The sequence below is a fragment of the Mchenga conophoros genome, linkage group LG4 (genome assembly GCF_057382185.1).
Source record: "Mchenga conophoros isolate Kocher_MC1m ecotype Shallow Benthic linkage group LG4, M_conophoros_male_GT1.1, whole genome shotgun sequence".
NCBI classification, from domain to species: domain Eukaryota; kingdom Metazoa; phylum Chordata; class Actinopteri; order Cichliformes; family Cichlidae; genus Mchenga; species Mchenga conophoros.
In genome coordinates, this window is record NC_140529.1 from 34321597 (window position 1) to 34333463 (window position 11867).

Genomic DNA, 11867 nt, shown 5'->3' on the forward strand with positions numbered 1-11867 from the left:
CGTGCCAGTGCAGTCGTCTGGATAGTTTGTGGAAAACAATGCACCTTTATGACACGGTGGAATCTGCCACCGAGTCAGGTCACTTATGATACTTGATGCTACTTATTGTTTAACAATAGGAAAAAACTGATGTTTGATAGAATAATAGTTTTATATTTAAAGCCTGATATATGTTGGATTTTAATCTTTCTAAATTTGGCACCCCTCATGGAAAAACTCAGTGCAATCTGCAATCACATCGGTCTAAAATGTAAATACACTTTCATCACAGCACCACACACAGACACATATTTTGTGTATTGATTAAATTAAAATGAGCACTTCTCCAATTTAAAAAATGAACTGGCACTCATGGTAATACAGCACAAAGTGGTTTTATTCCTGGCTGTCTACTTGGCCCCTCAGCCGTTTTAATTAAACCAAGTAGACTGCAGACCGGAGTTTGAAGCATGCAGCAGGATAGAGCCGAGAAACTGAGCCGATCCTTTCAGTGATGGGAGCTCTCGTAGCCGTCAGGCAGAGGGTTGGTGTGCGGGTTGTGGAACAGACTGTGGTTTCCATCTCCCCAGGGAAATTTCTGGAAGGGGACATATAGTATTTTGGAGAAGATGATATTGAAAGAGTGAGCATTTATAGTTAGAAATGGTTGTTAATTAATACATTAACCAGAGACTCACCTTGGTGCGGATACGCAGGTGAGAATATGGCACAAATTCGAGCTGTTCATGTGAGTGCGCCTGGGCCTTCATGTAAGCATTGGCTATGCAGACACTAACCCCAGGAAAGGCCAAGACGATGGTCAGTATCTTCCAGGTCTTTGCTGTCCGAAACAACAGAAATACACAAGTGAAGCACTTGTTAAAGCACGAGGAATAAATCACAGGACCTGCCTCACTATTGGTCAGTTTGTGATTATTTGCCAGAGCAAGGATAGCTGTCGGCTCTGCAGACATTTCAGTTAATGTTCAACTAAAAAGTAAATGTGCCTTAGTTTTGATCTCTAATGGGGAGGCTTTGAACCATTATGGTATTTAGTTATAAAGGACAGGCTGACCTCCTCCTTCATTGCCTGAATGTGACGCAGCAGCAAGCACCCGGCGAGCGGCTAAGGCGGCCGACATCTGAACAGGTGGAATGAGAGAAAACAAAGTTTAATAGCAGCTGTAGATATAAATAATGCACTTTTTACACCAGAGTGCACGTAGAAACAGACAGAATCTGACTATTGGAATTTTATGTGCAATATAAAAAGTAAAATGAAGCAACATTTAATTATTTTAATTTTAAGAAGAAATTAAAGATCAGCTGAAAAGAACATGCAGTGATAAGGTTATTTAAACCACGTGTGTCATGTGCTTTAGTACCAAACAAAGTAGCCACAAAGCACGTTTGAGCAAAGGCCTACCACTGCTGGTGTATGTCCAGAATTTTGACAGCCCCTTTTTCAGTTAAAATACAGTAAAATCTGGTAAAAACTTACTGTTCCTCAGGTAGATGGTGCTCAGTATTCGTTATTGTCCTCTTATTTTTATATCAAACCAGTTCTTTCTCCTCCCCGTTTGTCCTTCAGTCTGTCCTAAGCTGAACTCTTTGTCAGACTCCTCCCCATTTCAGCCTGACGCCGGGCCAAGAAACATTTATATTTGGTCAAGTGCAAAGGCGGGCTGATATACATGACGAAGGGGATAGGAAGGAGGTGCTGCAGAGCACATTCAGCCTGCATGAGAAGGGCTCAGAGTTTTTAGATATAAACAGTGTGTTTGCTTTCATATGTAGTTTCATCCGGAGCATAGCGGTGAAAGTGAGAGAGACACTGGTTCATCTGTGGGTCGAAGGTTCAAAGTAGTCTGGAGTTTATTTACACTTAGCATTATATTCACATCAGTTTACATACATCGTGCACATGCATGCACTGGTGATTTGGGGGTTTTAATGATCAGTTGACATCTGCAGACATCTTTAAAAATAGGACTCGAGTGCACACATTTTAATTTATCTGTGTATTTACAGTGCTGTGAAAAAGTATTTGCCCCTTTCCTGATTTCTTTAAAAAAGTGGTTTTAAAATGGTGATTTCATCTTTTAAGAGAAGAAAGACATCCAAACCTGCCCCTAAACCTAATAACTGGTTGTGTCACCGGTGCCAGCATGAACTGCAATCAAATGTTTGGGTTTTCTAACATGAACGGTGTGTTTAAGGTCATGCAAAAGCATCTCAATCAGTCTGGACTTTGACTAGGCCACTCCAATTTATTTATTTATTTTTTTAAAGCCACGCTTTCTTCAAATCTCTGTCCTACGTTCTCCTTCAGAATTTTCTGGTAAAGAGCAGAATTCATGGTTCCAGCAATTACAACAGACGTCCAGGTCCTAAAACGGCAAAGCAGCCCGAGACCATCACGCTGCACGACCATGTTTGAGTGTTGGTCTGAAGTTCTTTTTAAGAACCTCGCGATAAGTTCAGTTCTTTTTGGTCAGCAGTGGTTTTCTACTTGGAAATCTCCATTATTGCCGTTCCTATTATTGAATCCTGATCTCTGACTTTAACAGGTGAGGCTTTAGGCAAGTGAGGCTTGCAGCTCCTTGGATGATATCCTGGGTTCTTTTGTGACCCGGGTTATCTTAGTCTAATATAAATTTTAATATTAGACTAAGATGATGATCTGAAACATCTAAACAAATATGCAAAAACGAGAAATCAGATTCAGAAGGGAGGCAAATAAATTCCTGTGGCACTGTAGATGCTACTGTTGTGAACACTCTTCTTAATGCATGGAAAGTCTAGCATCCTGAGACTCTGAGCATTAGAAACAGGAGATTAGTGGAGGATTAGCTAGCGTCAGAGTCACAGTCCAGGATAAAAACACAAAACATCCAGGAGTACAGCAAGAAGATGGCAGATGAGCTTCTCCAAGAGTGCCTCAGGCAGCAGTGATGATGAATAAGAGAAGGTCCTGTCATGTAAGACCAAGCATGCATGGGATGTACCATCAACAGACAGGAAGGAAATCCTGCCAGTGGTTAGAAGCACCAGATCCACAGAGGCAGGACTAAGAAGATGAGAGGGAGCTTTTATTTACTTATGTAATTCTAGTCTTTTGGTGTCATTATATTGGTACCTCAGACTGAGGTGTGCATCTTTTTGATAGACTCAAGGAAGCAGCAGAAATATCATCCTAAATCCAAATGTACGCACACCAGGTCATAGATGCAGTTTAATTTTGGCTCTAATCTACTTGTAAAACCCTTCATTAATGTGTTAGGTCTTAATTGACTCGTCAGAACTTAAGCATTAAAGGTCAAGAATTGTCATTAGGAGTTGCTGATGAAACTTCCAGAGCTTAATAAATCCTCAGAGTCTTCAAATCTTGCCATAACAAAGGACGACCATTGAGTTGAGGCTCAGATTGAGGATCTGTTAATGAAGCTAATTAATGCCTTCAAAAGCAGGCTATAAAAAGACATTAAGGTGCTTTCACTCTGTAATTTCCGGCGTCCAGAATGTCATTAAGAAATGCAGTTAAAGACGAACTGTGGAAGTCAAGACAAGATCTTAATGATGAAGAGAACTTTGAGATAAAACTGCAAGTTTGCTGAAAAGAAAAGCCCCAAACTGCTGCAAGCCTGGTGTAGCATCTCACGTGAGTGGTGGCACACGTTTCCACTCATGATTACAGTGGGTCCATGTGAGAAAGTCAGTAATAGAAAACCTTACCTGTGACATCATGACAAAGGTCAGCTCTAGTCCTCAAGTAAACTTCTTGATGAGTGGATAAATAACGTTTAAATCAAAGTTCCTGGCCACAGTTAGAAGCATTTGATGAAAAAGTGCGTCTATTCTGCTGCGAGATGTTTGGCAGTCAGTGCACAGAAAAAGAGCAGACTGTCCAGCAGATGGGGTAGTGCTGCTGTGAAAAGCAAACTGTCCTTAAACGCTCCTTTAGGCCTCCTGTGCTGTTGCTCTGTAATGTTAAACACTTTCATTTCTGCACTGAACGCTACTTCCTCCCTCTGAAAGTTCAGCAGTTTCATTAGAGTTCATTAGACTGCTGCAAGTTTTGTCATATGTATCGATTTTGGTTGATTTACTGCACACATCTTGGATGCCGAATGGTGTTAACGGAGTCTGTTTTACACCTGTGTCGGGTCATAAATCACATTTTTTAAAAACTTTTTTAACATTAAAAAATATCTCCATAAAAAGGTAGCATCTCCACTTTGAGTTCTCCTCTCCATGAGTGTTAATTTGCGATTTTCACACTCAGTAATGGCTTTGTCGTCTCTGTTTGGACGGCTTCAGGCTGCAGAGCAAACAGCAGCGAGAGCCAGCGGTGATGTCAGCCAGACATGCAAGCATCCTGTCTGAACGTCTAGCACTTGTGTTATTTTGGGCAGAGGTTAGGCGCCATCTCACTGCACACACTGAGGTTTGCATGTGCTGCAGCTGTGCTGAAGTTAAAGCGGCCAAAACTGCAGTCAACCTCAAGAGATGTTATTTCAATCGCCCACTGACCTATCAAAGCTCTGCGTTGATAAGTATCTGTAAACAGGCATTCAAATCGAAACAGAATGTATTCGGTATAGAAGTTCACGATTCATATGAGTCTACTGTTGCAGAACTTTAGACGCTCCAAAAGTTGTGCAAGAGAATCAGATTTAACAAATTAAACTAAAATATTACATATATTACATTGTTTTTGGTGTTATCCCCTTTTTTGTTATGCAACTGTTATTTATTCAGGTGGGCAGAGTTTAGTTCATATTAAAAAACCCTCTCGGTTTTCACATTTTTCTGCAGCTCTACTGTACTTTACTGCTTTAGATCCATGGAGGTGGCACCAAGGAATATGAGATCAGTTTCTTGGATGGTCCGTTTACTTTGATCTCAAATGTATCACAAAAACAACACAAAACCCAGGGAGTGTGGCAGTTTGGCAGATTTAATTTGCTTTTTGTGATGTTCGTTATTATGAATCACACTGGCTTACGTGGCTGTTCATTTATGTTTTCCTCTAGTGCCATCATAAGGTTGATAACTTCAAAGAAATAATAATCCCATTAGCCTAAGCTGCACTACTGCGATACTGAGCATGGTCAAAATTACTCCTGCTTAGCAGCGCTGTGCCTGAATTCTCACTATCTGAGCTAAGTGTCTCTCCAGCATTGAACACAGCACCTTTGTCTGTAGGCAGGATGAAGGACAGCTGCACGCAGATTGAACTGATTCAACAGCTTTTCTGCACAAGCTTCAGGAACAGCGCCTTTCAGTAGTGTGTGTGGAGGCAGCCAGAGGAAACACTGCAGACTAAACATGAAGAGGCACGTGTAAATTAAAAATATGGGCAAACATCGCTGAGGTGATAGTCTTGTAATTAGTCTCATTCCACTTATACTTGTTTTGCATTTATAGAACAAATGGTTTAAAACATCCATCAAACTGTTCTGAAATTTAAAAAAAAAAAAAGGAACCTCAGGTGCTTCGACCCTTCCTGACATCCCTTAACACCCACACAGCTGAGTCTGTGGATATTTCCTGCCAAGAGAAAGACAACGGTGGATTGTATGCAATGCAATAAGTGTGTGAGATGTTGGACAGAAGCGAAGAGAACCTCCGCCAGCCTGTCTCACATGCGTTCACATGAGAACAGCTCACACCTAAGCGCTTTGTTGAATTAAGAACTTCAAGGCTACGGTTTCTGTCATTAAGCAAACCAAATCAGGATTACAAATCATTTTGGAATGGCAGTTTTTCTACCTTTGATTATATGTATATTGAAAGTATTGAGAAATAATCACTTAAAATAGGAAGTAAGAGATGGAAATGGACCGAATGCTATAGGGTGGGGTACACTCTGGACATGTCGCTACACTGTCACATGGCTAACGCAAAGAAATAAGAGCGACCATTCACACTTGTATTCACACCTATGGGCAATTTAGAATCACCAATTAGCCTAACCCTACTAGCTGCATGTCTTTGGACTGTGGGATGTAGTTGGAGTAGCCAGAGAAAACCCACACAGAGATTGGGAGAAATCCACACAGAAAGCCTCTGAGCAGATGGTGGTGCAGAGATTCTGCTGTGAGGCAACAGTGCTAACCACGGTGCCACTGTGCTGCCCCTTAAGTAGTAACAGAACAAGTACATATACAGTACTGTGCAAAAGTTTTAGGGGGGCGAGAAAAATGCTGTAAACAAAGAATGCTTTCAAAAAATGGAAGTGTTAATCATTTATTTTCATCAGTCAACACAATGCAGTGAATGAACAAAAGAGAAATCTAAATCAAATCAATATGTGGTGTGACCACCCTTTGCTTTCAAAACAGCATCAGTTCTTCTAGCTACACTTACACACAGTTTTTGAAGGAACTCGGCTGGTAGGTTGTTCCAAATATCTTGGAGAATTAACCACAGATCTTCTGTGGATGTAGGCTTCCTCACATACTTCTGTCTCTTTGTGCAATTTCCAGACACACTCGATGATGTTGAGATCAGGGCTCTGTGTGGGCCGCACCATCACTTCCAGTACTTTTTGTTCTTCTTTATGCTGAAGATAGTTCTAAATGACTTTGGCTTTGTGGTTGGGGTCGTTGTTTCTGCTGCAGAATACATTTGGGGCCAGTAAACAATCATTTATATTTCCAAGAGCATTCATTGTTTACTGCATTTTTTCCACACCTGCCTAAAACTTTTGCACAGTACTGTACATATACAGTCCATTATAAGTGAAACAGTAAGAGAAATCTGCAGGTGCATAGTTTGCTTATTTGGCATTGATTGGATTTATTCAGTAGTGACACAGCTAGAGAGAAAGCATCTGCTTCTTCACAGACAAAAGTCTGTTAAACTGCCTCTTTTCTTTTCTTTTCTTTTCTTTTCTTTTCTTTGCCCCTGCGACTGAGGATAATGTGTCTTGGTGAACTGGAAATAAAAGAAAATAACAGTTAAAAAATTGACAATGGCTCAATAAACCTTCTCCGGTCTGAAAACTCCTGAAGCAGATCTTTCATTGTTGCCCTGATTTTAAGGAAACGCAGCGGATTATCTGTTTCCATCTCTTGCTGTCGTTTGCATTTTTCGGTGTCGCTCCAACCGCCCGCATGCTCCCTCTCATCACGTCTGCATTTTGTTTCCCTCTTGCCTCGCAGCTCCATCTTTGCCATCCTTCTCCCAGTGAACCCAGTATCTCTCACCTGCATATGTCCATGCCTACTCAGTCTCACCTCTCTTACTTTATCCCTGAACTGTCCAGCCTGAGCTAGCCCTTTGAGGTACTCATTCCTAATCCTTTCTATTCTTGTTGCTCCCAATGCAACTCTAAGCATCCTTGCATTTAATTAAAACTGAAGGCTCAGATTTGAGAGTCCCGATTTAGGGATGGGTGACTTGCTTTCAGTGTGTCGCCACTGTTTAGTATTGTCCCAATCTCTGGTTGTGCAGTCTTCTCCTTGGGGCTTTAGATAGAAAAATACATGCAAGGCTTTTGCTTTGTTTTTTTGTGTGAAACTTGCTCATTGTCATGAGTCAACCAGTGCATACAGAGTCATGCAGTTTTAGTATGTTTTCATATTTTAATTGCAACTTTTATCAGTGCCTAATATCGTTGCCTTTTACAGTGCAAAGTACGATAGTAGAGTCTAGTATGAGCTAATCTGCTGAGGGGAAACAGTTCAACCTTTCTCTTATGGGATGAATATGAGTGAGACAGGACTGCAGAGTGACTGGGTGCAGACACTTGAGCAAACCGTGAGAAGCCAGATTTGACCATCAGTATTGCCCCACCATGACTGAGACGGGAGGGGATCCAGAGTGACGCGAGCGGTGTTTCTCCACAGTGGAAACTTCCATATAACACCCATCACATGAGCAGCGCCCATGTGGACAGAATGAGTGGAGGGAAAGTTCTGTGTGTCTATTATCTGCTGTATGGATGTTTTCCAACAGTCTGACATAACACGCACACTTATGTGCCACTCAGGTTTTACTGTATGAGACTTGTTCAAGGTGTTTTTGTTTTAATTTTCATCTGCAAGTGGAAATGTTCAATGCTACTGAACACTGAAGTTGTTCACAGGACTCTGGGCAGCCCTATGTAGCAGTCAGCAAGTGTGAGCAGCTTTGCAAAAGCAGAAGCTGTGGCATTTTGCTGGTATTGAGCATTGAAGCATGCATTAACACGATGCAACAGTCTTCCCAGGATTGGTTTTCTCCAGCAAATTCACCCCAAAGTCAGACCATGCAAAGCTAATAGAAGCAGCAAAAATCCCAAGAGCTCAATTTCAGCCTCTGCAAGGCCTCAGCTAGCATGTTGAATGTTAAAGTTCCTCACTGTACTTTGAGTAAAAGCCTGAACAAGTGTGGCTTGTTTTAGAAGGATTGCCAGGAGAAAACCTCTTCTCTCGAAAAAGAAGATGATAGCATGGCTTAGGTTTGCAAAGCTGCATCTGAAAAAACCACAAGACTTTTGGAATAATGTTCTTTATGCAGATGAGACCAAACTGAAGATGTTTGGCTACATTTTTAGAAACACAGCAAATAATCAAAAGTACCTCAAATCAACTAAAGCTTGGACCAAACTGGGTTATGCTACAGGACAATGATCCTAAACAAAGCAGAAAATCTTCAAGCGAATGTTTTTGAACTATAACAAGAATCAAGGTGCAACAATGGCCGAGGCAAAACTAACTGCCTGTAAACTAATGAACTAAGCAACATTGTAAAGAAGAGTGGGCAAAAATTCCTCCACATCCATCTGAGAGACTGATGAAGTCATACAGTGAACAATTATTAAATTATCACTGATAAAGTTTGTTCTACAAGCTACTGAATTATGGGTTGCACTCAGTTTTTCAAAGGACTGCACGGGGCCATGCAAAAACTTTCTTTTGCTTGTGGTTACGTTAAATATAACCAAGATATATATCTGGAACTAAAGCATGCTAATAATGAAACTAGGATCCTTATGGTGATGCAATATAGCCTGCAAGCTATTTAATACATAATACATACGTTTCATTCCATATAGTCAAATTTCATTTAACATTTTCAAACAAAAACAGTTCCTAAACTGATATATCATCAGGTTTCCAGAAATGTTCGCAGCTTTCTTTCACAAACAGTTATTTTGAAAAATTCTGGGAGCTCAATTTTATGATAGACTCCCTGATTAAATACTGTTGGTGTATGTAACGTCTTCAAAAGACACAAAAAAAAAAAAATAAATTGTGAGAGGTTTCAGCCCTCCACAAGCACTGACCGAACTTTTAGCTGAAACACCTTCCCTAAAAACCAGCACCAGTACAGTCACTCGGCAGGTCTTTGTGTTCTTCTCTTTATGCTACATGGAGCTTAACACTAATATTAAGCCCCCCTGGAGGTGACCCACAGTGCTTCACAAGCTGGATGAAGACGAGCATAAAACCTCCAATAAACAGTTCTGTTCCAAACTGCCACAGCGAAAGTCTACAAAGAGTAAACAATGGTTGTTTTTCCAGGGTGAAGGTTTACTTCACTGAGACAAAACTGTTCCTTTCTGATGACAGATACTGACATTACGAGCAATGATAAGTAATTCCATGTGTTTGTATTTACACAAGACCACCAAGTTGATCATCTTATTGGCTGCAATTGGAAAACTTAATATCAAAGGTGACTTTAAACCTACTCAGGTGTTTTTCACTGTCCATGTGCCCTCGTTACATTGTATCCAAGTCTTTGTTAATGCTTAAGTTTGGTTTCACAGTTCCTGTTGAGCATTTTTGTTTGTTTTAAGTGTCTTGCTTACCACTATTTTACTGAATCAGAACATTTCAGTCCAACTGACCTTCATCAGGTACAAAACGATGTATTAGAAGCCATGTAAAATGCATACAATCTGACTTACAATGTGACTTATTAAAAAAAAGTGGTAAGTAAGTTTGTAAAAATTCTTTCTCTCTCCTATGCATCTGTTGTTCATTCAGGTGTGCAGAGATTTTGAACCAGTTGTTTATTTTAAATGAAAATGGAGCCGTGACTCTTTCTAAATGCTACCTGATTGCTTCTTATTGACAAGAATGTGTCATATGTGCATTTTAATTTCAACAAATAGTGAAATGGAGACCAGAATTAAGCCTTTGGCCACAACAGTTATGGAGCAGGCATCGATGACATCAAACACGACACTGATTAAAGCGATTTTTATTTCCTGTTGTGGACACAAACATGATCAGCTGCAGACACCATGGACGAGTCATTCCTGTTATAATTCTTTGAAGTCTGCTTAAAGTCCGACTGAAGGGCGTAGTTGCTGCGTTGTAAAGTAACATCTCTGTAGATGTCTGCGTGGAACCTTACGCTCAGTGTCTGACGATGAAAGCTGCATCACTCGGACCAGAGGGGATCCTAGCAGATGTGCTGAAACCGTAACACGCCCATAACTCAGACTGAGTATGCAAAGGGGGATTAATGTAGAGAGGGGGTTGCAAAGCAGCTTGCAGGTGCATCAGCAAAAGTAGATGGGCTAAAGTAACTTATATAATACTCCCTGTGTGGGATTTGCCTAATGGGTGCGTAATAGGATATCAGCTGATCTACCAGGATTAAGAGGAGGTAAATCAGAGTCCTCAATTCAACTCTTACCCAAAGTGTCAGCTGTTAAAAAGTCAATTGTACAGGTCACTCGTGCTCTCCTCTTTTCTTCTTAAAGGACACATGAGGGCAACACATGGCACATTATATGTATATACTGGGGTACAGTGTTTTACCGACCACACTGAACACACCGTCCAGATGTGTCTCTCCAAACTGAAGTTATATTACTCTTCTCTCGGTTAATGAGCCAACACACTTCATACCACCCGCTCTTCTTTTCAGAGCTTTGACTTCTCCTCGTGATAAACTCGCACACTCCTTATAAATGCATTGTTTTAAAGGCACCTCTCAAATGTGTAGACAGATAAATATTTGGAGGTGAATCATGGGTGAACGAGTAATGAGTCAGACGTGGCTCCTGTTATTGTCTTACGCTCGGTACCACCAGGGGAGACGATGTGGTGGTCTGCACGTGTGACTTCAGTTTTCCTTCTGTGGCGTCTTTAAAAGCAAAAACATCGCATGTGGTTCTTCGTTCCAGTCAGACGTTTGCATCGAGCGCTGCCGTGCCTCAGGTTAAGACATAAACTTAAACATTACATTAAAAAAATGGCTTTCATGCACAGGACCTCACACACTCTATATGATCCTGAGCTTGGCATTGATATTGCCATGGGTTAATGCTTCTTGTGCCCAGTCTCAACAGACTGTAGTGGCACACACTGCTGTCTATGTTGTCCCAGAGATGGCAGCTGACAGCCTGTTTTAAGAGATTACAATGCTCCCCTGTAGAAAAGTTCTTAAAATTACATTTTAATTGAGGTTTGAGACTACTGGAGACACAGCAGTACCTTGTGCACACAAATATAATAATGTCGTCATGTATTAAGTCTGCAATTTCCAAGTTCCTTTTTTAACCGGGATATTTGAATTTATACGAACAGATTCTTTTTGTATACTCCTTTCCCCCCTCTGTTTAGGAGGTGCAGTATTTGTTCTACTAACAAAAAGCAGGAAAAACCGGCCTGCTGTTAAACATTATTTAGTTTATGTGGAAAAGGAGTTCAGATGTGTCATAATTATCTGCAAATCATCTGTCTTCACTTTCATATATAAATGTTTTCCAGGGCATGGGTGCTGTATTTGCATTAGTGAGCAGGGAAATTGAGTTTGTGTGTGTGTCATCAGCTTTTTTCATAGTTGTTCCTCGAACTGAAGAGAGTCGGTATGGAGAAAACACTGTTGTGTGTTTTTCAGTGGCCTTTTGTCTGAGCTGTTTAGAAAAGCATCCAAAT

The 11867-nt window shown here is 40.8% G+C and overlaps 1 protein-coding gene across 2 annotated transcripts; it reads right to left on the reverse strand.

Annotated features, from left to right (window-relative positions):
* Nucleotides 1-358: 358 nt before the first annotated feature.
* On the reverse strand, nt 359-3860 carry cox6a2 (cytochrome c oxidase subunit 6A2). Of its 2 annotated transcripts, none has more exons than XM_085272013.1 (4): nt 3715-3860; nt 1055-1121; nt 678-820; nt 359-577 (listed from the first exon to the last, which is right to left on the reverse strand). In XM_085272013.1, exons 1-4 carry the CDS (start codon nt 3724-3726, stop codon nt 488-490), a joined length of 312 nt encoding a protein of 103 aa, XP_085128139.1. In that variant the 5' UTR covers nt 3727-3860; the 3' UTR covers nt 359-487. The 2 variants fall into 2 exon arrangements, with proteins under 2 accessions (XP_085128139.1, XP_085128140.1); XM_085272014.1 differs by lacking the exon at nt 3715-3860 and adding an exon at nt 1481-1630.
* Between the last annotated feature and the right edge of the window lie 8007 nt (nt 3861-11867).